This window comes from Sylvia atricapilla, chromosome 1 (assembly GCF_009819655.1).
Source record: "Sylvia atricapilla isolate bSylAtr1 chromosome 1, bSylAtr1.pri, whole genome shotgun sequence".
Classification (NCBI taxonomy): domain Eukaryota; kingdom Metazoa; phylum Chordata; class Aves; order Passeriformes; family Sylviidae; genus Sylvia; species Sylvia atricapilla.
Genome location: NC_089140.1, coordinates 25,774,136 through 25,801,333, shown reverse-complemented (window position 1 = coordinate 25,801,333; position 27,198 = coordinate 25,774,136). Strand labels below are relative to the sequence as shown.

At 38.1% G+C, this 27,198-nt stretch overlaps 2 protein-coding genes across 6 annotated transcripts in view; both read right to left on the bottom strand.

The window, feature by feature from the left end:
- The window catches only part of C1GALT1 (core 1 synthase, glycoprotein-N-acetylgalactosamine 3-beta-galactosyltransferase 1), a 238,479-nt gene that overhangs the window by 29,416 nt on the left and 181,865 nt on the right, over positions 1-27,198 (bottom strand). The window lies entirely within an intron of this gene.
- Positions 18,812-27,198, bottom strand: part of UMAD1 (UBAP1-MVB12-associated (UMA) domain containing 1) — a 78,322-nt gene continuing 69,935 nt past the window's right edge. For 4 of the 5 annotated variants that reach the window (XM_066317967.1, XM_066317984.1, XM_066317976.1 and 1 more), the window contains 2 exons: positions 20,354-20,568; positions 18,812-19,738 (listed from right to left, as the gene is read on the bottom strand). In XM_066317967.1, the coding sequence (XP_066174064.1) occupies positions 19,639-19,738; positions 20,354-20,568 (315 nt within the window). In that variant the 3' untranslated portion in view covers positions 18,812-19,638. Of the gene's footprint in view, positions 20,569-27,198 lie in introns of all 5 variants that reach the window. The other variant, XM_066318003.1, reaches the window with a different exon arrangement.

The window sequence follows — 27,198 nt, the reverse complement described above, 5'->3', positions numbered from 1 at the left end:
AAATCTGATACTAATTGCCAGGAAAAGGGACTGAGAGTGAGAGAAGAGAGTGGGAGAGTGAATGAAAGGGGAAAGAACATGGATTTGTTAATTAGATCTTCTCTTGAAAAAGAAAGAACTGATAAAATGGATAAGAAGAGGCAGAGGTGTGTGAAGCTGATTTCAGGATAGCATTATTTAATTTAAAATGTTTGTATTTATAAATTATACATAGTTTTAGGTTTTAAACATGTAGAAGCTATTACATAATTTGAATCAATATGACAGATATGTAAAGATTTATTATGTAATTTGAATCATTGTGAAAAATATGTAAAAATTTTGAAACTATTTCCAGTCACACGTCCAAATAATACTCAGATCGTTGGACAGTGACAAAAAATCTATATACTATCTTGGATTTGTGTAGAAACTGATTAGTTTTCAAGCAACTTTTATAAAGCCAGTTTTTGTCTTCTGCCACTCAGGAAATGTGTGTCTGTGTAGATAAAAACAAGATGACATTTTCAAAATTGTTGCTCTCTGTCAATAGTAAAAATTGATTACACAGAGAGATTTTGAAAATAAAATCAGAAGTCCTATTCCTGTGCTTTATGCAAGTGGAAGTCCACTTTTGCTGTTAGTGTTTTGCCAGCTCCCAGGCATTTCCCCATTCCCTCAATATGGATAAACAATGTGGAATCCTTGTGGATAAACAGCCATAACTGGTGTGTAAATGTCATTATCTTCTTATCATTCTTACATTACTACAAATTAAGCTTCTTGCTGCCTAATTTTAGCAGTGGCATGATCAAACACATGGAATAGGGAAGATTTAGAAGCTTACCTTGTCCATTCAATAGTCTCAAAATCTGGAACATATCATCCAGTGGAAGTTTAAGTTCCCAGATAAAACAGCTTTCCTTCTTTCAAGCAGCAAGCTTTCCAAGGAAGAATTCTCATTAACAAATTCCCCTCAAACAGTTCATTACATTAATATTTGTTTATTTTGTTGCTGTTTGCCATATATATAAGCCAACTATGCTAAACAACACTAAATATCCCACTTTATTAAAGGCAAATAAAAAAAATTTAATTGGCATTAGTCTCATAGACACTCTCAAGAACTTAAATAGCTGTACAGGAGGGACTTGCCACTATGTGAAAATAACGATAAAGTTTATGAGAGCAAAGATCCCACTGGCTGGGCTTTTGCAATGGTAATGTAGTTACAAACAGTAATACATACAGGGGTGGGAGCACTTTGGTCCTTTGATACAGGCATTGGTTTCCATGCATGGAATGAACATTGCTGTGACATCTGAGTACCACATAAATACACACTCCTCACTTTTAAATGTTTACATAAGGCAGGCAGGCTTTTAGTATTTGTGTATTGGCTTTGAGTGTGCCCATAGTCCAACGCCATCTCTCTGAGGATGTCTTAGTGTTTGGAAAATCCCTGCTTTGCCCACAGCTAGCACAGCCCTTGGCAGCCCAGCTCGATCCCCCAGCTTGCGTGGGCTCATGGAGCCTCTGGCACGCAGCTTGGCAGCCACAGAGGTAAAAATAACTTTGCTTCCCTCCCACCGCCTTTCCACCCCAGTGCAGAGGGAAGGAAAGGATATTTAGTGCTGAAACTACAGAGAGTTCAGGTAATAATAGCATTTTAGGAATAAATTATGAAGATACACGTATTTCAGGCAGTTCCAACCTGCCCCTAAATTACAGCCTGTAGTGCATCACTCCCCTTCACACTTGGTAGAAAAGTACTGGGCTGAACCTACATATAAACTAAAATTTAACATGTTGAAAAGTAGCATAAATTAAAAGTACAGAAAAAGCTGTTATGAGACATTTAGGTTTATCTTGGAACCACCATTTTCTTTCAAGATGTGTAGCATACTCACAAGCATGCAGCAGCAGCTCCAAAAAACATCATCCTCCAACATTCCAGTGTTTATGGGTGTGCCTTAATTAAAAGTATTCTGCCAAACAAAGTATTCTACCATTCAAGGAAACCTGAATCTTTAGGAGAAAAACATTGGTTATATAAGGACGCTATTATGAATTCATACAGATTCAGGAGACAAAAGGACTTGCTTATTGAAATTACAGGACAGGTTTTTAAGAAACACAAAGTTAGTTGATGTGCCAAATTCTGTTGTATATAGCATCAGCATATGTATCTTTGGAAAGAGAAACCTTGATTTCAATCTACTGCTATCCTACAAATAATAATGGTACATCAAAATTCTGGTGTAGTCTCTGGCTTATTTGAGAAACAACCTTCTACAAGAAATTAATTGGATAATGAGAGTCAGAATTATGAGTTAATTTTGATATGCACTTATCTTATTTTCTTCTTGAGTTACTGAGTGTGTGACATACAAAGAGAAAACGTGTAGCTATTCACACCAATAAAACATGGCAATGGATTTTCTATGAGATGTTTTTTCATGTTTCCCAAATCAATTCTAAATGGTTCAAAATATATATGATTTCTTATATATGATGTTATAGTGGTACTGGCATGTTTACTCTGAAAAGACAAGGAGGTCCCACCTAAGGCAATTCTGCCCTATTGAAGTGTTTATTTTTGAGTATACTTATTACTGATAGTACATACTCTATAGCAGTCCCAGTGCCTTTTTTTTTTTTTTTTTTTTTTTTCCTGAACAGGTATTTCCTGTCTTTCACACAATATATTGAGATTATTTTACACTTTTTGTGCAAGACAAATACTGCTCTACAGACAGTGGGCTAGCATGGATTATCAATAGGAACAGAGTGTTTGCTGTATCTTAAAGTAAGTAATCTCTCTCTTCCTTGATCTTTTTACAATCACATCTAGATCAGAGAGAGCTTTATCATGGTCCGTTCCTTGCCTTGGAAAAAATCCTTCAAAGGTCCACCCACCTGGCCTCACATCTATACTACCTGTTCTGGAACAATGTTTCAGTCTTGAAATAAAACAATTTGCATGAAATTATTTGCTTAAAACTACATGACATATGTGGGTTGACACACGTGGATCCACAGCTGCAAGATAAGGTTAGATCTCACTCCACAGAAGCTATCAAAGTTGATTTCAGAGGAGTGTTGCAAGAGGCAAAAGTTTGCTTTTCTAATGTAGGAAAATCAGAATAAAATTCATCTTTGCAATGGGGCATAATCCATAAACACTTGTTAATACTGAGATGGCCTTTTTCGAATGATTTTCGTGATGAAAAAGAAAATTTTGTCTCTTTTTCACAATTAACTCTCAAATAAGTTGGATAGATCAAAAATACAGAATCTATACATTTTAAGTGAAAAAATTATCTATGACACTACCTGAACAACATAGCAGAACTGAAGGATTAACCTGCTCCGTGGTGTTTGGGAAATATATCACGGACATGAAATTCAAGCACAGCACGAGACCCTCACACATCCCAGCTGTGGTCCAGCTCCCAGCTCCAGCATTGTGATGTATTCCTGGAGGACAAGCACAGGGAGCAAGAGCTTGGGCTTCTCTCTCCCCACTGGAGGACGGGGTTCCCCCTCCTGAAAGAATGGTCTGGGCTGGCATGGAAGGACACACCACCATAGAAATCCCCATTTCTGGGAAGGGTAGGGAGTCAGAAAGTATTCCTCAGAGCAACACAGCTCATCCAGCTGATGCAGCACTTTTGCAACGGAAATGAATCTAAAATTTCTTTCTTACCTCTCTGGCAGCAGCTTTTACCCTGATAAGAGCAGCTGCATGTCACCTGTTATCAAGAAAGGGGGTGCTAGCCAGAAGACATGTGTACTTCTTTCTGGTTTTAAGTTTTAATTTTCACCTGCAGTGGAGAGATAAAATGAATTCCAGTTTAGCTTGACAATCCTGCCTGCACAGGTGTGCTGTAAGAATACCACTGTGGTGTTCAGCTGGGTGAATGTTTTAGATGACTACAGTAATTATCAAAAGTACTGGGTTTAGTTTTCCCCCCACTTTAATCTTCATCAGAATTGCCAAATAGTTTCAGCTGACTTTTTTACCTAGATAAATAAAGCTGGAGGAGGAAAAGAAAGGACTTGTGCCTCCTTTGATGCAATACCTGGTACTTGAATAATACAGAACTTGGGAGCTGTATGGCCAAGACCTTTTTCTTCATGAGATTATTTGAATTGAACTTTTTAATTTCCTACCTAAATTAGTCCTTTAATTACCATGTTATGTTCCTTTCTGAGGTGGGGTCCCCAGTCCCTGCTACTGATACTGGTGTATTTTTTGTGCATGTGAGTAAACATGAGAGTGGAGCAGCACCTCTAAAGGCAGGGCACAGGAAGGGGGAGGAGGAGCTCAAGGTCATCACTCTGAAAGTGTCCAGCTGCATGCTCCTCTGTCCTCCTCAGATGGGAAGGGAGGCAAGAACAGTGCCTCTCCTTCTCTGCCATCATTCTTTCCATCCCTTTGATCCGTTGGCAGTGGAGAAAAAAATTATGAGATCCAGAAGTAAGGAGTTTTTGTCTTAAGGGATGGGCTCTGACTAACCTAATATTTATTATGCATTTCATATAGAGGGAGGATGGAAGAGTAGTAGCAGGAGACACTGAGGGAGATTCAGCTCCAAATATTCTGGTCCTTGAGGCTGAAGAATCCCTCCAAATTTAACCCAGTTTCAAACATCTCAGTGAGTGAAGCAGCACAACCCATGCAGGTGTTCAGCAGGGGGTACCCAACTCCAAATTTCTATGAACTGGGTGCTTTGATTCCTCTTGTTCTACTTATTTCTGAATAAAACAAGTGATTTCCTGTCAAAAGTAACAACTTATTTGAATTGAACTTCTGCAGGTTTTATGTTCCTCATGAAAATAAAAAAGAAAAAATATTTTGGGTCAGTCTAAACAAAATATCCCTTAGTTAATAGCAATTAATTTCCACCCTAGAGTTAGTACAGAAAAAACCCTAGGATACAAAAGTATACCTAGATGATTTCTCTTTGGTTTATTACCAGCTGTGTCAGTCAAGTTAGGCCATCTGTAACATCCTTGTAACCTACAATTTCTAAATTCCCATCCAGCTACACCTATGCCACTCCTTTGTTTCCAGTAGCATTAGATGGGATTAACTGAAGAAGGAATTAAGCCTCTAAAGTTAATTAAAACATAGTTGATGATGACCAGGAAGGCATACTTTGCAGCTGTAGGTGGAGAGATGTAAGTGCTCAACATGGGTCAGTAGTGCCCTGGCTTTAAAGCTCTTGCTCTGAGAAAGAAAAATGCCTCTGGTTTCTCGTGTGAGTGTGAGCTAAACACAGAGTGAAGTGTAGCTGCTTCAGCTTCTCCCAGAGGCTCCCATCCTCTCCTTCCTCTGGAGGCTCCATCTTCTCAGTCTGGTGCTGTTACATCTTTAATAAGATCAATAATCTTTCTCGACTTCAGCAGCTCCATGAATTCTGATTAAGCTCCAGGACAGCGACCATGTATTAAGAATAATTGGCGAGAAGAAGACTTTAGTGTCTCAGTCCATGAAGCATGATAGTTTTTTTCTTTAAGCAAACTGATACTGATTTGATTTTGGGCTTTCTCAGTGTGGCCTCTGTAAATAAAGTGCTAGCACACAGTACACTCACTGTTCAGCTCCTCTTCCCTGCAGACCAATTCTTTCTGTGGAAGACTTACGTTAATTGTTCCATGACTACTAATGTGTTTAATTAAGGCTCACGTGGTTAAGTCTTTGGTGAGAAAATTAGATATGCTTACAAGAATTAATATAGTAAGAAATCACGGAGGTACAATCAGGAACAAAAAAACTGGAATGGTCTCTACCACTGCCTTTCAACAAAGCACTGGTGTGTGAGATTCTGCACGTCATTAAAATTCAATTAAGTATTTTGGGAAAAAAGCCTGGCACTGACAGGATACGTCATCTGACCACAGGAAGCTGTGCTGACAAAAATTCATAAAGTGGAAATTGGAAACCCATACTCTGAAGCTTTCCTGGATTAACAGTTTAATGTCCAACTATGTAATATATAATTTATGAGAATTCTCTAATGTGATCTAGCCTTGCATATTTTGCAATTTATTATTCTTATTTAGGAAGGAGTGAAGACAAAACTAGTCTTTCTGATTTCTGGAGCCATTTTTTATCATTTTTAAGATATACATCATGTGGTAATTTTCTCAAGACCTGACGTTGCAAACCCAAATTTTCAGTTCTCACTAGTGGGCTCATTTCAGCTTGATTCTTGGCCACTGTTTTCCTTCTGAAGATGGATTGTTTTCAGGGAATTAGACATCTGGGGCAAGGAATGATGCAATTATGCAGAAACATAGATAGAAGTATATTGTTGCTTTACTGTTTTTATGGAAGTGTCATTTAATGGCAGTTCTGGAATTACTCCTGTAGTCAACTTTTGAGATTTCCTGTAGCCAGAAACATTCACAAATCCTCTTTCCATAAGCTGAATGATTTTTTTTTCTATAGTCTTGTATAGAACTTTGTGTTCTAAAGGTGAATCTTTTCATTGCTTATGGTCCTTCTGTGGCTACAGTAGTACCTAAGAATCTTGGTTTAACAACTTTATGGCTCTCGTGTATTTAAATGCTTTCATTTCTGCTACTTTTTCTGAAATACATTATGTGGAAAAACATTCTTTGTAAATCCCATTTTTGTTTTTATTATCTACTCCTAGTTGTAAGTATCCACTCCACTAGGAGCCTTGAGAGATATGACACATGCCAAAAATACCATATTTGGGAGTAAACTTACAGTGGAAAAAGAATAAAAAAATCATTAACATGCTTTATTTGGGAAAGAATCTTAAAAGTGCCTTTTAATAAATGGAGAGGAGAGTGGCCAGAGAGTATTAAAATATTGACTAGGCTAACAGGCAGTACCTTACTGTTTAAAAAATATGCAGGAATGCAAGGAAAAGGAGAAGTCAGTGAGCCCTCTGGTAGCTGCCATGGAAAAGGTGACCACGTCCTTCAGGGAAGTTACCTCTGCAGCTAGATTGGAAAGTAGATATCCACAGCCTTGGGGAATAGCTTGTGGCAGGATAAATATTCCACAAAGATGAGACATGGGGAAATTGAATTCAGAAACAGGAAAACTAAAAGCAAATGGAAAAGAACCTGATAAGAAAAAGTCAAAGAATAGTCAGTGTGTGGAGACTAATAGAGGTTTTTTCTTCAAAGTTATTTCACTAAAGAGGCAAAACATTCCTCCACTAGTGTCTATTTACATTTTAAAGTAATTAGACAGCTTGGACTCAAGGTATCTAGAAGAGGACTAACCTGCTTCTGTTGGTTCAAAGGTGACATAGAAGGGTATTAAAAACATGTTTGTTAAAAAAGTAAACTTCACTCAAGTTTGCTTTAAAATTTCCCATACTGTTGCTCCAAGAACTGTCTGAGATTACTGTAACTGAAAAACAGAGGTAGTGGTGTGGGAAAGCTGGATTTTAGGGTACTTAGTATTATATGTGTATGTATTTTTATGCTTAATTTTTTAAATAATTATAATAACAATAACACTCCTGTAGGTAGTCTTGGTCTTTCATACAGAAAAAAAAAAATTAAAAACTTAACTGTACAAGGCTGAGTACTTACCAGTACTTTAAAGTGACATTATAAGAGAGTGACCCTCGAGCTGGTGGTATTCTCACAGCTCCCAGTATGACAACAAGTAGAAAGTTCCAGAAAGGTCTATAACAACACCATGGACAAAGATCAGGATCGAAATCTGACCAGCACACCATGAACTTCAGTGCACTCCTACTTGCAAGAACCTGGTTTATGGTGTTTGAATACAACATTGCTTTTCTCTCACCAACTCCTCATGTAAAGACAAAAAAGCTTTGCCATTTATGCCAGTGTGTAAAATAAAGGATAACAATCCTCTTTGTCTTTTATAATGATTCCCACATTTCCATCCTACTCTGGCTCATGCTGCTTTACACATGCAACTGGAGGATTTCAGTAACCATGGAGATTAGGGATCAATAATATAATACTATTTGTTTATATCCATAGCCTAAATATCCTTCTGTAAAAGGGAACTAGGCAAGTGAGATCCCAGCAACATGCTTAGTTTATTTTTATTTTCTAAAATCAAATGTGATTATACTTTCTTTGAGTGACTACCTTCCTGTTAAAAATGTTATTTTCAAACTGTTCCATACAGTGTATACTGTTCCATCTCCCCTAGTAGGGATTAGGGGAGATGACTGTTTACAGGACAAATATAAAGTTCCTCAATATAGAAGCCATATAAATATGGGAGTCATATAAAGCTGCATATATTAATATAGGAGTCCAAAAAAGATACATTTGAAGGCTGTATAGTGAAAATTGCTTCTTCTTTGGACCAAAACCTTTAGTAGGCACTACCAGGCTGTGTTACATTTCACAGTGTGATTAGGAAAAAGTTATAAAAACATGTGTATCATACACAAACCACAATTTACATTCTAATTCTTTTTTCAGTTAAAAAATCCCCATCACAAAGCTCCCAAATGGTGGCAGTCAGAAGGTTATCTCAGATAGTGATGGTGAAGAACCTGGAAGAGGCTTTAAAAGTTTGTAGCTGCTTTTCCTTTTGGATAGCTAAGAAATTTTCCAACAAAATATTGTTTATCTTCCTCCTTGTTTTTAAAGAAGCAACTAGTCAGTTTTACTGAGAATATTTTCCACTGGAAAGTCAATAATCATCAAAATTTAAACTCTTCACGTGCTGTACTATTCTGGTAGCTTTCAACTTGTAAGGAAAAGAGTAGTTTGTCATTAAAAATAACTTAAAATGTTTTGGTTTTGTTTCAAAATTACTTTGCCAAAAACCAGTATTACAAGTGGAAGAGACATGTTACATTATTTTACAGTTTTAAGTAATATAAACCCAGAAGTGACCTGTTTCATGTTTCACTCCATGTTGAGTTTGTTTCCATTCTATTTGGAATAGTAATTTTAAAAAATTGTCCAAAAATGCAACATCTGTCTCCACAACATTTACATTTACATGTATAAAAGGCAAAGTATGGAGAAATAAGACCAATTTCAGAATAATTTGTTGTAGTGTTTCACTATATGCAGAGAACAAATTAATGCAGGAAACTAGATAATATTCTTGAATAAAATTATTGCTATCTGATCTGCATCGAGAAGCTAAGAGAATAACTGATTTTATGACAAATTCCACTTTTGTAGCAATTACATAATTATTATGTTATTGCCATAATAAATCCCTGGCTTATGATTTCACAAGAACAACTTCAGCATCTCTTGAGCTCGAAGTCTGAGCTTACTGAGCTCTTGCAGGGAAGTCCTGTTTAGACATAAGGGATGTGTAAATGTCAGCATTTCAGCTTGGGACTTCATCTCCAGAAAATTCCAACTCACCATGTTTCTATTTCCATCACTAAGTCATCTAGAGCAGGAAAGCTGGTTTCCCTTTGGGTGGAACTGAACCAAAATACGTGATGTGGAATCCAGAGGACAATCAGCTTGCAGGGCAGGAGCAACAGCAGTCTAAACTAGAAATATGTGTAAGAGTGGGTGTTCAGCCTTCAGCCTTGGGTTTTTTACTGTACAGATCCACTCCCCTTGGGCAGCATTACTTGCTGTAACATGGACATGGCTGGTGAGAAGCATTATTACTCTAAATAACTGCAAAGTGTGGTAACCTGATTGTCATCCTAAAATGACCTCTACTTAAGAGGATGGATAGGGCTCCAAATTTTCTGAAATTATCCAAGGATGCAACCCTCCTGTATGAATTTCAAAGCCAGCTACTCCATTAGTTGCTGCTCCCACTGCATCCTTGCTCCACAGGTTAAGAGTGTCATTACACCACATCCATCCAGAGACAGCTTACAAGTTCCCCTACTGAGCAGAAGATTGAGCTGAAGTTTGCTCTGCTAGCTATCCAAGTACCCAAAGGCACTGGTACTGGTGGGATGTGAATGTTTGCCAAGCTCCTCTGGCCCAGGAGCGGCACTTCCACACCACGTGGAGATTGCTCTGGTCTGCCTGAGGCACGGAGGGAGCCACGGGGTTGCTGTGGTGAACCCAAGCGTGTAGAACTTGTTTGCCCATGCCATCAGGCTTACTTCATCCTTCACAGCAAGCAACACCTCGAAACATTTGTTTTCTAATGGTATTTAGCTGTGAATAGACTGTACTCAAATGATCTTTCTCAGGTTGTTTTCTTAAACCCTTCATTTTTTTATAATCAGTTATATAAAGGTTGAATACATATCTGTCTATTTAACGAGACAAGAAAGGTGAGGATTTAACCCTGAGGATGAAGGGCCCCTCACTGAAAGCCATCAGACTGCCATTGAGTGTGAACTTTGGGAAGGGATGCTCTGGGATGCAGGAAGCTGTGTCCTAAGCCTGGACCTCTGATGGTTCAGGTGAGGATTTGACAAAATGCAGAACAGCTCCTCCTCTAGCTGCACACACTCCTTCCAAATGAAGGCAAAGTAGGGGAAAAAACAGCAGACGCCACAGCCTTGTCTTGATGTGCACCCAGGATACAATTTGGGTGTGTGTGTCTCATGAAAGAAGTAATGCTTTCTGCCCCTGAATTAGATGCATAATTACTAGCAATTGTGAGGTAGGAGTCTGTCCATGAAAAGCAGAGTTCAGATCCAGCAGGAGCTTGGAAATGGGACACAGTCATGGGAGCAAAATTTTGCCTTAGTAATCAAAAAAACTTCCTGGTTCCCAATTGATCTCCTTGCTTCCACTGAGATCAATGATCACTCTGTCTGCAGGATCAGCAGGTGAACCCAGCAAGGGGCTGCAGGCTCCAATCTGTGGCAGTGAAGCTGGCAATTAGCAGAATGTGCTGGCCTACAAAGCACAGCTCCTGCACTGGCTGCCTTTTAGGAACCCCAGGTAACAGCCACTTTGCTGAGCTTCTGGAAATACTCCACATGGAGAATATTCCCCCACAGAGCAGCAGAAGTCCCATGCTATGCTCAGCATTGCAATATTCAAGATCTTTTAGATTAGAATGAAATGGCTTTAATGGTCTGGATTTGAAAAAGAAAGCCAAGCTCAGGACAACATGAATCCAGCTCTTGCCCCAAAATCCATCCCATTGGCTGCAAGTGTCACCCCACCTGGGCTATCAACAGCATGGGGGTTCAGCTGTCCCAGCAGCCTGAGAGTTGAACCAGAATGAAAAAGGCACAGATGACTGTGCTGATGAAATTCAGATATTTGCTAAGAGCAGAGAAAAGGTGAGATGTAGTTGCCCGAAAATGGAGATGAGATGCAATTGAAGGGCATGCACTGTTGACTGGAACACACAAGATGCAGACAGACTCCTTGGCAGGCATTGCACACACAAACAGCACATTTTTTAAAAAGCATGGAAGGCAGCCACGTTTTAATAGACTTTCTCCCTGTCCTTTTTTTCATCTTACTTCAAAGAAGAGGTCAGCACAATTCCTTTCCCCCAAGCCTTTTACTTGGAAATATCTAAGTAATTTAGACTAAAAAAAAAAAAGGAAAATGTAGACTACAAAAAAAGAGCTGGACGTGATCCTCTACCAAGAGGATCACTGTTCTTGACCAGATTCTGCCAGCAATTTCCTTATGAGGATTTTCTCCACATATGACACTTAAAGTCAACCATGGGGAAAGGGATAGAGAAGGGGGGTGAAGAGAAGGCAGCAAAATAATACATTATATTTGGTGCCTGCTAGAGAATGAGTTTGTCTTTAAATGACAAAAAAAAAGATAGCAATGTGTTTTCACATTAGGTCAGTATTGACATTTTTTAAAAGCTTTAAAACATACAACCAGGTTTTGTAGTTAAGTTGGTAAAATATTTTAAATTGGAGATGTGAATTTAATTCCCTCAATTGAATATAAAATATTTAAATACTTAACCTGATTGCTGCCAACTGCAATTTCCTATAATAAGGAATTATGAGGATAGAGAGCAGTTCTTAAAGGTACACAGTTCACATAGAATGAGCAAATATTCAGGTCTGGAAACTGCAGCTTTGTCTGTGTAAATAGTCCATTTGCCCCTTCACAGAAATTACAACTGGGAAAATTTCAAGTACTATTTTTTAGGTGGCATTAAAAAAAAAAAAAAAAAAAAAAGTCTTGTATTTTTTTCATGTGGACTGTCTGATAACTGTTATTAACAGAAGATATGGCAAAACAACACAGGTTTTCGGCCAGTAGAGCCATATGAGTCCTCTGACATCTGAATTAAAGTACATACAAAAAGTTTTCTGGAGAAACTTAGTCTTACTCAATATGGAATTCACTCTTTGTGAACAATCACCGTGTTCATCTATCCATACCTACATATATAGACAAATACATAACATATATCTACATTCTCTGTATATATATGTACCCTTTACATTACTTTTGCTAAGATCTTTAGGACAAATCCCGTTCTTAGTCATGACGGTGTAAAATATAACTTTGCTGAAATACTAGTTCATATAAAAATCTCTTTTCCCTTCTAGAACTGCTTTTTTTGTCTGTGCATAAAATATCACTGTGCTGAGGGCAAGATGTAGGCACCAACTGGCAACTGAGCAGTTATGTGAACCCACAAGGCTGTTTTTTCACACATTTGGAGGAAGCAGCAGATTGAAAAACTCTGACTGCTGGCCTACAACTAAGCAGTATGTTCTGAAATCCACCTCAATCCATTTTAGGATGTGGTCATTATAAATTAACTTCCTCTACATCTCCTTCCTCTGAACTGCAGTTCAATTCATGAGTAAAACTGTATCTACAGAATTAAGTTTTACTTTTATCTGACTTTTTCCTTAAATGCTGCATATTCTGATTTCCTCCTCCTCCCTCCTCCATGGCTGGCAACAGACCAGCTCTTTCATTATATTTGGAGCAGAGAAACAGCCCACTGAATCCTCCCTAGACCACATCATCAGGTCTTAAACACTTTGAACAAATCAAAATACTTATTTAAAAGTGAATTAATTCCCATTTATAATACAGCCTTCCACTGCTAGTGACAGTTCTGATCTCTGCAGACATAATTCATAGGGAGAGAAGAAGGACAAAAAAGCTGAGATAGATAACTTTGTCCTGTTCCAGGCATGCTGCTGGAGCTGTCTCTGGCAGCAGCTGGCTCCCTGCATAGACAGCCAAAGGAAGAGAGGACAAGCCAGAGGGTTATTCTCATCTTAATTGTGGACAAAGAGCTCCTCTTTCCCATCCCTCCTCTCAGCAGATGGAAACTAGGATGACTGGGATTGTAATTAAGCACATCAGCATGGAGGAAGCAGAGAAGAGAGAAGATTTGTGTCTGAGAAATTCCCTGCTCAGACTTTCTGGCCTGGCCTGAGCCAGCACAGCATCAGGCACTTAGGAAAGGCACCTCTAAGGTCATGTTGGATGTATCTGGGAGAAAAGGCTCAAGGGAGGAAATCCTCAGATAAGAATCATTCCTCTTCTTTGTTCACCTCAAATTTCATCATCTTAATAATGTAATAAACACTGTGAAAGAGGCTTTCTCTAGGCCAGAGGAGTTTTATGATCAATAGACACATTCAAGGGGAAAAGGGAAATAGAGCGGGCCAAGCATTGCTTGGTTACTGTGTTCTCAAAAGCATTTCTGTCAGCTATTGCAAAGTAGACCCTTGATACTTTTAAATATAAAAGCAGACTGCTAAATTATTTTATTTTTTTTTTCTCCCTGATCAAAAGCTTAGGATATTCTAATTTCCAATGTCACCAGTGCTCTACACTAAATCTCACTGTGGAGATGCCTCCTCTCCTCTTGTGTTGCTCTGGCAATGCCCACACTGATCCAGTCTGCTGAGATTGTTGTGCATGCATTACCTGTTTTGATATCAATTTCAGTGTAAATCCTAAAAGAGACAAATTACTGGGTCATGATCTCCAGACTACAGTGATATTATCAGAAGTGATCTCCAGGCTACAGTGATATATCAGAAATGGATGATGTTTCAAAGCAGAACTTTTTCATGTTATCTTCCTCATTTCTTTGGGGCAGCAGAATATTAGTTTGTGCACAAGCCAGAATAACTCTTTGAAGCAAGATGAGGCAGAAGGTGCCAGAAAGGCCTTGTTCGGTTAATTGCAATTTATCTAAAAACAGAATGACCCATTTGCAAATTTCCAAGTAAGATTTTATCCTTCAGTTGAGTTACCTCATATGTTTAAGAAGGGTGTAGTAGGTAATTTTTATTCTTCCTAACTATACAGAAGAAAATAATCTTCGTACAGCTAAGCTGCTGTTGCCAAGGACACACTGGGAACACTTTTCTTGCTCTGTGCCACGAAGACTATAAAACCCAATCTAACAGCAGAAAGTAATGTTTTGAGACTCTGTGCATGTAGTCTTATAAACAGCCAGACACTTTCAATGCTGCATGAGATCCTTGCAGAGCAAGTCTTATCTGACTTCTTTTTGATATCTGTGGTGAACAGATCAGTCTTGGGATGACTTGCTATTCTATCAGATAGCCTTTAGCATCATGTCTGAAATCTCCCCTTCTGGTGTAGGCAGGGTGAAATGGCACAGGCAAACTGCTAAGACTGGCAGATCACCAGAAGATGAATTTGCTCGGTTTAAAAAAAGGCAAATTGTTTTCCAAGAAGACAGAGTTTGACTTCAGCAGCACCTCTCATGCTTAGAGGAGCTGTGTTAGGTATCTGTGATCATGTGGCTGGTCATGTAGGAGACAGGAGTGGAAGTTGGTTGGGTCTGCATTGCTTTTACCCGCAGGGTATCTATGTACAACATCCTTATCTTTAAGGACTACCATCCTGAAGATGTCTGTCCACCAGGATATGCCTCATGCTGGAAATCATCTGTCAGTCCCAGCTGGATGGAGAAGAGTATCTCCCAGGTCCTGATGTTTCTAAAATAGGGTGTAGCTTTCTTCGGAAGAAGAGACAGCTATCGGAGCTGGTGGTGAAGTCTCTGAGTTTGAGAAGACTCAGAAGTCTTAAAAATGAAGGTGAACACAGTTTTTAACAAAACCTGGAAAATGGCTTTATTCCTACAGTTTCTCTCAGATTTGTACAAATCAATAGCTATAACAACAGTGTTACACATAATTCTTATGGAAATAACTGCAACATTAAATAATTTAGCTATCTAGCCTCTAAGTAAACAAAAATATGCCAGCCATCTTTGTTCATTCACTCACTCTACTTTTTACAGCTGTCCTAGGATTAAAATTTGTCTTCAATGTATGATATTAAGATTAAAGATAAATCTTTATATATATATATATATAATGCTGACTTGTACTGTAAAGCATTTGAGAAATCTACAGCAAAACACTACATTTCCATTTCTCAATCAACAGCCTCTTAATTGATGCCATTTAACAACAGGATGGCAACTTCTAGTTTTGAAGCAGTTGTTTTAACTTGATCATTGGGTAGGTGCATGCACTGCAAACTACATCTGGTAAAAAGGAAGTTTAAATTCCTCTATTAAACCAGTATCAATTGCCATTACAACACCTTCCTACTTTGCCCCCAAAACAGAAGTTAAATTACAACATGAATTGAACTACATTAAAAGATAGAGAATATTAACCCCATGTGTCCACTTTTAGCCACAATTATACTATGATTAATATGTAATACCTGCAAGTACTGTACTATTACTTGAAATAAAATTTGGCAGTCCTTTCTGGGATAAATTTAATGCCTATGTTCTATTCCACCCTGACAAATAGAGAGAGAAGTGTAAATGTTATTTATTTGAGAGACAACTGAAGGAGAACTAGCCAAACTGCAGAAGAAATAAAAGTCAAATAATAACAACAAAAAGATCCTTTGAATAAATTAATAAGACAAATATTAAGTCTTCCACATAAGCCCTATTTAAACATAACATAGACAAACTCAGAGGAATCTAAAGGAACAAAATGGATCTAAAAACATCTTTAAGAGTAGAAAAAGCCAAGCAGATGCACCAGTAGTTTTTAAAAACAGCTGAAAAATGAAATTATACTACAGCTCACGTCACATGTTGCTTCATTTTCTTAAGGAAAACAGACAAATAGCAGAACTCTTCATAAAAAGGCTGACACAAGGTCAGACTAAAGTTCTACTAGCATCAGTTGCTTTAAGTAAGTAATTCCCATCTCTCTGTCATGGGCTATTTCACCTGGGGCTTTGTTTTCTGAGCCCATCTGCTTCTTTTCCAGTGAGATTGAGATGGATACTCAAAGCTGACCTCCCAGAACACTTACATGAACATTTGGACGTGAGAGGCTACTCTAACCATAATGCTGATAGCCACAAAGAGTTGGATGAAGGATGTTTATAATCAAGGCTCATCTTTTTCTTTTTGTTTGCTTGTGAGCAGTTTCTTTCATGTTCTGTTATTGAAGTACATGTGTCAACTGACTTGAGAAGACAGCCTTGTAAATTAGATCTTTGATCTCAAGAGTTTATTTTATCTTTGCAGCAAGGAAAAGTGAATTGAATTGGCTAGCAGAACTAAGCCCTCTCTTGTCTCTGGTCTACAGCTGCTGCATCCTTCTAGGGTCACCATAACTTCCACTTCCATCACTAGATACTCTCTTTTGCTACAGAATTAACAAAAGGCTTCTCCAACATCTTATCATAACCTGCTGAAAGCTTTACAACTTCTGGTTCATTTTATGAACCATACAGCCAGACTTCTGCTTCTGTAGAAGGGAGAAAACACTGAGCTGTAATACAACAAAGCTCTTTGAGCTACTCTGATACTTCATCAGAAAGCAAACTTTGAGTATTCACTGAGTGCTTTTTGGAGTAAAACACAATTTAAAAGAATACTGCATGGAAGGCTGCGGATTAAAAAGAAGTATCTGTTCCAAAATGCTCAAATGGGGGTATGTGATCCACTGTTAATCTCCCACTACTTATGCTAATGTACAAAGGCATTAGGCACTATTGTGCTGTCTTCTACATGTACACAAAAAGGACTATGGAACATGATACTGACTTACGCCCTGATTCAGATCACCAGTATGATAGTGTCATCATATTCTTACTATCTGCACTTCATTCAGTTTCCATGGCTGTGATTCAGGCAGGACAGCTAAAAAAGGGTCTGTGGGAACTCATCTTTCAGAAGGACATTGAAAAGAAGAGGTAGTAGTTCTCTATGAGACTCAAAGTACATCAATATCTACTGGTAAAGAAAGAACACGGTTTCAATGGAGGATACAAGGAGGATACAATTTTTTTTTTCTTAGTTTAAGAAATTTGACATATTGATGGGAATAAGTCAGGCCTAACACACATGCTTTCTAATTTCGTGAGCTTGTTACAGAAAGCCAGGTTTAATGTTGATGAAAAGCTGCAGCACAGCAGGGTAGGCTGAATGAACTCAGCTTGGCTTACAAAACCTTCGTCTTCCTACAGCACCAAACAGGAGTCTACCTTTGGAATTTAAGGAGGATATTCTGCCTCTTTGTTGTTTTACAGTCTCTGGCTTCAATAAGAAATCTGGTAAATCTGGAATTGCCCTGTCATCAGTAGAAAAGTTGCAGTTACACAGGAAGGGAAGAAGTTATCCCTAAGAGTTGCACTTCTGGTTCCCCTCCCTAGTCACTAGGCTGAGCAGAGAAAACCCAAAGCAAGACGAATTGTCATGTCATAACAAAAGGGTGGTTATGGGGAGGAGGGCAGTTTCTCAAGCTCCAGTTTTAAGCTATTGTTCAGAACAACCCGCTCATCTTGCCCAGGAGGCTGCTTTAGTGCTTTTGTGAACATAACACGTTCTCCAGCTAAATATGCAATAAACTGTGTTATTTTGAGATACTGTAATTGCTGTGGTGAACATGCTCTTTGAATACCTCCTTTAGGTGCTTTAGAGTGAAACCCTCTCCTCTGTGACCACACAAGTGTATACTTGCTGACTGGCATATCAGGGTTTGGATCACACTTTACAGAAACAGCAGAAACTGGATCTTTAACCACTACCTTGATTGACCTGCTGGACACAACACTGTTTGGTTCCATTTCAGACTCTGTCATCAGGGAGTTGTCTCTAGGGACCATCTCCCAGTCAGCCTTCTGTCAGGCTGCTTTGGAGGCAGTAGTTCTTTGATTTACCTTTGAACATGTGCCATAAGGCATCAATCCAATTTTAGGGATAATCTCAAGCAAGGGAGAGGTTTGAGCCCCAGCTTTTGCTAAAGGGAGGGCAGTCAGAAGACACATTGCCAGTACCTTTGCTCATTAGTGGTACTTTGCTGGGTGTAAATTTTACCCTTCACAGGGAGACAATTAAAGATGAAGATCAAATGTTTAAACCTACTGTCCACATTTCTCATCATGGTGAATACAACCTCTTCCCTTCTCTCCTTTGCTGCTCCTTTCCTTTTGAAAGGACACCTGTGAGTGAAACAGAGCTCAGTTCTGACAAGATGTAATTATTTTAGATAAATTGTCTAACTTTAGGCAGAAGATTATTGCAAAAAATTACATACCAAGTCAGCTAGCAAAGGAAGAACCAGTATTGTGAGTTTGTTTGGTCTTCAACTGTGCTTTACAGCTCTGCTTCTAGACCAGCTGAACTGCAGAAACATTTCAGATTGAAAATGGACAGCTTGAATGGAAACATGTTATTTGTAGAATGATCACGTTTTTAACTGCTAGATATAAAATAATCATGAAAATTATTTTAGTGCTTTGTGTACCCATTAACTAAAAAACTCTGAAAACAAAACAGTTCAGAACAACTTCATAAAATTAATTCTTCCTTCTAGGAGGCCTGAGTACTTCCCAGTTCTCAGCCACACTATTCTCCAAGCAGTGTCATGGATGCCACCTAAACCACTGCAAGTCACCAACACAGAACACGGAATCCGTCAGATGAGAGTTTGATATATTTTATTAGAAGGACACTAATTTTTAAATGACACTGAAAATATTTTAAAATTGAATTTTCAAGTTCCCATGAAAGCTGAATGGTCAGAGCTGTAGTAAACAATATAGGTGAAACCACATAGTAACTCTCACATATAAAAAATAACTCATTATTACTTGGCTTCTTTTTATTGGAGTGCAGCACAGATACACCCCTTGAAACAATAACTTCAAAACATTTAAGAACATAGCTGTCAAAAATACTAAATATGCACATTTAAAATTATCTAAGCTATGAGTATTTAACAACCTAAGACATATTCACAATGTAATTTCTTCATAATTTTACAGTATTTATCTCAAATACTGTAAAAGGATCCAAGTCTGAAAATTTATGTACCTTAAGCTACCACAAGAGTGTAAGAGCATAAAAAAATATAGGAAAATACCCACCAACATTTAGCACAATATATATATTGCACCCCAAGAGAGAAAACAAGTGTGTGCCACAGATCATTATTCATCACAAATGTGATGTGACATCAGAAAGCTGTTGCTGATGGAACAGCAGCTCTGGTCTTAGTTGGCAAAAACATGCTCAAAGCTTGTGAGTAGGGACACAGTGGTCTGTGAGAATGCATGTTTAGGTATTTAGCAGTTTAATTTAGTTGGATAAGAAACAATGTAATGTTTTCCTGTTGTTAAACATTGCCATCTGTACCTCTGGCACACAAATTAAAAAAAGAAGGGTGTGACCATTAAAAGTACGTGTCCTGAGATTTCCTTCTTCAGGGGGCAAAGAGGTTAAAATGGAAAAGCTGATCTGTATATAAATCAGGAACACATGTGGTAATGAGAACAAACAGCAGCCAACAGGCAGGCGGGGACAACTTCTCCAGGCAGGCACAAAATGAGACAGACAACATACCATCTACTGGAAAAGGGAAGAAAACAACTGATTTTCACTTTGAAATTGGTAAGTTTAACCAATTCTATTAAGTCTTAATGATTACTTAAGGGCTTGTAATTAACTCTGAGTTTTAAAACTTGGTTTCACTGAAAAGCTCTCTGTCAAGTAGCGCAGAGCAGCATTGCTTTAGCATTAATATTGGTTTCTATCTGCACAAAATCAAGAGGTGATCTTAATATGTGTAACAGGATCTATGTGTTTTGTAACTAATTGAAATAACAAAACAGTTGAGACATAGAGTTCCTCTTAAAGTCATGAAATGTTTGTGTCTGCATCCTACCTACTGGAAGTAGATACCAGCAGCCAGTCTCCTACTGAGGCTGAAACACTTTTGCTTGATTTCTTTGGAAATAAATGGAACATTTAACATACTAAGTTAGAGTTCACTTAAAGCTAAGAAATGTATCACAGTTGTGAATAATTATCCATTTGATATACCAGCGGCAGGCCCCCAAAATATTAAGTCAATTAAACTAAGTCTTTATCTTCACTTTAAGACTTGTTCCTTGACAGAGGCAGAAAAAGTAAAGAGAACATTATGGATCACAAAGTACTGAGTTCTCAAGAGTAAAGTCATACCAAAATCTTGATAAATTATCGCTGATGTCGTAGGTGAGCAGTCGGTCAGGAACGTCACTGTGCGTGCCCTGCACTGCTAACACATGTGGTGCGAGGGCAAAGGGGACGTCGCTCAGGAGGTCTGACATGAAAGGGCTGCTTTCCAAAGTCTGACTCCTTTGATTTCCCATCTCTGTGCTTGATACAGTCAGCTGTGACCGGTGCCCTGCATTTACCTAAAGAGAACAGAACAGAAATTTACACACTACAAATCAGGCAGCTATGGCTTTGTACTTAGAACAACAAGGACCTACTAATAAAGGGAAACAAAAAAACCCAAACCAATAAATAAAAGCAGTTTCAGAGTTCAATTTAGGTAGATCTAAAATAGCAGTTCTTAATACATGTTAATTCTTTGATATAATGATATAATTTTCATGATATAATTCTTTGGCTTAGGTCAACCAGAATTAAGGCTAAAACAAAAATAAGACTCTTTGTAATGATTACTGAGATCACATAAACACAGAATATGCTGAGTTGGAAGGGAAATTAGGATCATCGAGTCCAACTCTTGGCCCTGCACAGAACACCCCAAGAGTCACACCATGTGCCTGAGAGTGTTGTCCAAACATGTCTTGAACTCAGACAAGCTACCCAACATTACTCTACATTGATGAAACCCATAATGCTTGTGGGACTTTTTGTCATTATGTTCAGTCTTGTTTTAGGGGAAATTACTTCATACAATTTGTTTCATAAACTGATGAAGCTCCATCTTTTGTTCCCCTGTGCCTTTCCAGAAGTTGTCCAAGAAAAGCTTCACTTTCATCTTAAAGAACTGTTCTATCCCTGTTATTTCAAAGGATTGATGATGTTGCTTCCTGGTGTGAAATAGAATTGCATGACTGCTGATAAGTTCTATTATATAGGGAAATATATGCAGTACCAAATATGTTCTTTATAGAAAAACACAGTTAAAACTTAAAAAACCCACCAACAACCCAAGAACCAAAACCAACAAGGAAATAAAAAACTTGCCATACAGAAGTAGTCAACATAATTTAGAGAATAATGTCGAACCCAATCAATTTGCAAGCTTTGATCCTGACCTACCAATATGACCTAACTAAGAATTTATCCTGACACTTTTGCCATTTTAAGAACAAAGAAAATACTATTTACTCTGCCTCTAGAAATCAAATTAATTAATTTTACTATTTATAGCAATAAAATCCTATACCAAGTGATACCTCTCATTAGGCACCCATAATGATGTTTCTGATAACAGGCTATGAGCAACCTGGCCTAGTGGAATGTGTCCCTGGCAATGGCAAGGAAGTTGGAACGAGACCTTTAAGATTCCTTCCAACCCAAACCACTCAATGATTCTGCAATCTCTAGGAAAGAGATGTTAGTTGTAAGGATTGCTATTTTGTATCAGCACACATAGACACATTCAGTAACGTGTTGGAAAGTGCTTAATAAGTCATGTCAGAGCCATGAACACAGACAGGAATTTCTGACTTCAATGAAGTCCTGACTTCTTCCTTTTAATCTCCTATATTCAACACGCAGCTAGAAAACTCCAAAGCTTACACAGCTATTAGGGAAGGAAAAGCGTTGAAAGCTTTAAACACTAATTTGGTATTCACCTCATCCTAGGAGTGAAATGGGAGGTTGCTTGCATCCGTGATTTTCAGGGGTGTTGTGCTGCTCAAGATCATACCTGTGCTGAAGCTGAAAATCACAGACCATGGCTGTTCCAGACAATCTGAGGGTCTTGCTGTCTGACAGAACAGTTTGAGTGATGGGGTGGTGGTGAGGGCTTTGTTTTCTTGCCCAGAGAATTTAGCCAGGAAAAAGATACTCCATCTTTTTCTCTTTGGGAAGGACTGGCTTTGCCTTGAACAACAAGTGCAACCTGAGCACTAGTTATTCCTTACACAACCCAACATTGCATCTGGTAGGACAGACAAACCAACGCTAAACCTTCTATAAACCTGCCAACAATGAGTCAAAAAGGACACAAATAATCCCGCCAGTCTGTGTCACAGCCAGCACTTGTCTTGGGTGGCAAAGGACACGTGCTCCTCCACGGCCTGCTGGGACACAAGGGTTAGTGGTGCTGCATGCTCTGAAAGGGATCCTCACTTGGAAGCTTTGTACTCACAATGATTTGAAAGCTAAGGCTTAAGACAAACTTCCCAAGATGTGTTACTATCATATCACTGGATAATAATGTAAAATTTCTGAAGATTAAGTTTATTAAAAGGAATGACTGATGTATACAGCTATTAACCTTACTGGTTATGATCCTATACACAAGAGGAGCAATGTTCTCCGTGCTACTGTGACAGTGGTATGTCTGTTACTACAGAATCCCTACAGCTACAGTTTACAGATATTTCTTTATTTCCTTTTCTTAGTTCTCCATCTTTAGATGTAGTTAACAGCTCTTCAAAAGCTACATGCAACAGCAAAGGCAAGAGCTGATAGAGAAGATTTTTTGGCTTTTCTTACTGATTCTGGTACCTTTAGAGGACAGAGAAAATAGGAAAGCTAGCAGAGAAGTCAGGAAGATAGCCTGTGTAGTTCTCCTATTCCAGCTTTCCAAGCTGGGAGCAAAAAACCATGGGCAATAGTACTGTAAATCTGTAAGTTCAGGAAAACTAAAACATCTTGTATTTTTCTTTTTTAATCAGCATAGTTATCTCCAAGATGAAGACCATCAGCTCTCACTTGAAGAGGTATTAGCTTCTATGGCTGTTCATTGCTAACACTTTGAGAGAAGTCCTCCTTGCCAGGGCCCAAGGTATGCATCAGAACAAAAGTCATAAACATCTTCTGGTACAGACATATTTTCTTGCTAAGAACACTGCCAAACAGACAGAACATTAATTTATGTTACTATTTATCTGAAAGAACACCCCACAACACTTCAGGTGTGTCCTTACATTTCTTGACACTGTAAACTTAAAAACTTATCTTAATTTCTACTCTGCATGAATTTATTACATTCCCTCTTGAAAGAAAGAACTTGCGGATCATTTATTGAGGTGCTGGTATTTGGCTGTCTTTCATCACGCCCATATTCTGAAGAGAAGCCAGAAAGCCCCAGCTGCAAAACTAGGTTACATCTAGGAATCAATTAAACTAGATCTTCAAAGACCTTTCTCCTCTCTCCCCTCCCACATTTCAGGGAAAAATGATCCCTCACTTGCTGTCCTATTCCCACCATTCAGATGATAATCAGAAATCCCTACAGTCTAATGTTTATTTTGATTGGCAAATTACAGTTTTATGAACACCTGTTTATATCTTAATTGTTCCCCAAGCTGGGTGAACACAATTTACAACACAAATTAGACCATCATGTGGCAAAACTAACTTCAAAGAAGGGAAAAAAGTCAGAGCAAGAACAAAGCATCTTGGATCTTTTTTTTTTCCTCCATAAACCTTACATTTGTTAGAATGGTGCTAAATGGGCAGACCCACATTAAAACCCTTTCTGTACACAGCAGATACCATGACAGTGATGGAGCAAGGACCAGCTTTGCTAACTCTGAAGTCCTACTCTATAGTTGAAAGCAAGACTCCAGAAAGGAAGGATGACTTACTTTAGAATTATTTTACTGTGAAAGCATCATTATACCAAACTCAATCTCTGCATACCGTCAGTGAGGTTCTTAATAGTCTTAATAGGTTATGATATTATTTGACTAGTCAAAACAGTAGCATAAAGAAAGCCTGAAATGGCTGACATAAACACAGCACTGGTGGGTCAGAAACAAAGGAAAGTGTCAGGTCAGTTTAACAAATGCCATGATCTTATATTAATTCCAGTGGTCTTTGGATCTCAGTTTACTCAACCCCTCAGGAGAAGGTCTTGGGCCTAATATGACAAGATGAGTTCACAACAAAAACGTAAAAGGAGTCTTAGATTTTGTATTTCAGTTTCACATTTAATCCACTACTGTTCCTCCCATGAAAGCAGTTATTTTTAATTATATTTAAAGGTTCGCATTCACTTTTCTGTTTATAAAATGTCATATTTTATATTGCTTATCTAGATGAAGAAAAAGTTCCTGTCCTGAAGAATTCAGGTAACAAGAAATTTTTCAGTTCTGCCTAGAGCAGTCATCACAGGCACTCATTGCCCTTTGCTATGCAGAGCTGTTTCTGAGCAGTCCTGTAGTGATATTTAGATATTGGCCTTCTGTGCAAGTCCCTTTCAAATGAGACATGTTTCTGTGCTTCCAAAACATGAAGATATCCTCTAAATGGGCCAAGATGTATTTCATTCCTATGCTGGAGAACCCACATGAGTGAAAAGGCCTTGCTGAAGGCAACCTCCCCAGCAGGCTTTCAGGTAGTGTGATGAAGAACTGGACACTCTGGTAGAGAACATCCATCACCCATCAGTGCTGAGGTCACCAGCACTGTTTCCAGTGCAAACCTCAGCACAAAATGATGTGATGCCACTGAGGTCAAGGTTATGAAATGGCTTCTGCTTTATGCATGCATTCTTCAAGCATATATAGAACTGCAAGTCCTAGAGAATTTGATATTGCACATTAGTCACACTGGTTTCTACTTAAATGCCTAACTTACTTAGCCAGAATACAATCCATTCAGAGCATATTATTTGGACATTAGCTAAACTAAGCACTGCCAAATGCTATGACACACAATCCTGTTATGAGAAATATTAATTGAATGGATCGAAAAGATAACTGATTTACATTTCACCATGCACCAAGGAGTCAAAAAATTAGTAAAACTTACATAAGGTATGGAAATAAAATTTAATTCAAATAAGCAAGGTGTCTTCTGTATTCTTGGTTTGCAATCCAAAAGAATAGAAGAAACACTATGTAAATATATATATTAGCTGGCCACCAGATACTTATTGTGCTCTGAAAACAATATCTTATTTTGAGACTAACAAATTATAAAACTAGCCTATAAAGTAAATTATTCCTTTTCTCACTTTGTTAAAAGATGTTTCTCAGCTGTTTTAAAAAACATCTTACTTGCTGCATGTCTTTGTGTTAACCATAAAGTTAACCATAAAGTTTTTAAAAAACATCTTACTTGCTGCATGTCTTTGTGTTAACCATAAAGTTTGCCAAGAGTCTCATAAGGAAGAAAAATGCACATTTTACAATGTGCAGAAGCTGGATTTACAGTGCTCTGAAGGAGAACCAAAGATTAGTGCCAGCATTATTATCGTCAAACCCTTAAACAAGGTTTTCTATCAAAAGTGATTCATTTAAAAAATTTTACACTTTCTGTAAAAAAGAGGGTTTTTTTTTTTCCAGAAACAGACCTATTTTTCTTTTAAAAACAGACTTGAGAAACAAACAGGATCTTCAGTCTTCCAGAATATTTAGTAAATATCCAGCAATATAATACTTATAACAGACACCTGCTATGTGACTGCTGGTAAAGAATTATCTTTATTTCAGGCAACTTTGTGGTATTACAGGAAACAGTGAATCATAATGTATCTAGAATTTATTTAGCACTATGCAGTAGTTACTGATGTATCTAGAAATGGAAATTATCATATGGGAATGTTCCTCCAATATGTTTTGGTTGATGCTTTAGGGTACTCACTGGACCTCCTTAGAAAATTTGTAGGAATTCTAGAATGAGTATCTCCATTGATAACAACAATTAACTTTTCAAATAAAAATGGCAACCACAAAGATGAACAGAGGAGGAAAGAAAAAGGTTTGCATTCAGAATTTTAACCTAGGAGGAGAGAATCACAGAATCAATTAGCTTGGAAAAGACCTTTGGGATCAGTGAGTCCAACCTATGGCCAAACACCACCATATCAACTGCACCATGGCATGGAGTGCCATGTCCAGGCTTTCCTTAAACACCTCCAGGGATCGTGACTCCCTGTGCAGTCCATTCCAATTTTAACAACCCTTTCTGTGAAGAAATTCCTTTTGATGCCCAAAATTTCTTCTGATTCCAAACAGGATCAGTAGAACCTTGCCGGCAGTGGGGAAAGTGCACAACGTGATAATTTTCAAGTATAACAAAACATTAACAAGCAATCACCCCAACATAGCAGTAAGTATGTGACCTGCATCCTTGCAAAACTATAAGAAAGGAACGAACCCACCTGGACAAGCACAATACAGATGCCCTGTAGTCTCAGAAAACCACATGTGAATAATCAGAGCTGCTATTCTTTCAAGGTTCACTCAAAATAAGACCAATAATAGGTCTGATAGAGGCAATTTTCTGGGAGAGCAAAATTAGATATAAGAAGTGCTGGAGACCCTGCAGTAGCTTCTTGCTATATCCAAATTTCTTCTGGTTGCTTGCGTGCTTTCTTAGCAGAAATGCAGTGTCTGGGACTGTAGCAGTGACCAAGGATTGATGTTCTCAGGGGTTGCAGTAGGGCAGACCTACAGGCTGAAAGGTTTGGGTTAACACTGAGTCCTTGGGGAGGCTTTTAAAAGCAAGAATGGTTCTCAGTGGAAATCAGCTTTCCCGTTTGCTTTGGGCTCTTGTTTCCAAGCTTCTTATGACTTTAATTTTGTAATACGGCAGTAATTTGTCTTTCTTACAGAGCTCCTGCTACCGGTACAAGTTTATCTATATTGCTATTCAGAGTAAAATAGAACCAATTTTTTAAAATAAGAGTTTAAGAACATTTTAAATATTTTTTACATACATTTTAGGCATTTTTGTTTCTCCTCTAAAGCATGCTTTTCAGCCGTTTCTAAACTAGAATGGAATCAAGGTCAGGTTAATGCTACTGAAATCTTAAAGAAAAAATCCTAAAGAAACAATGAAAAGAGGTTCTGAAATATAGTTTTTCTTTATTACTGCAAAGCTCC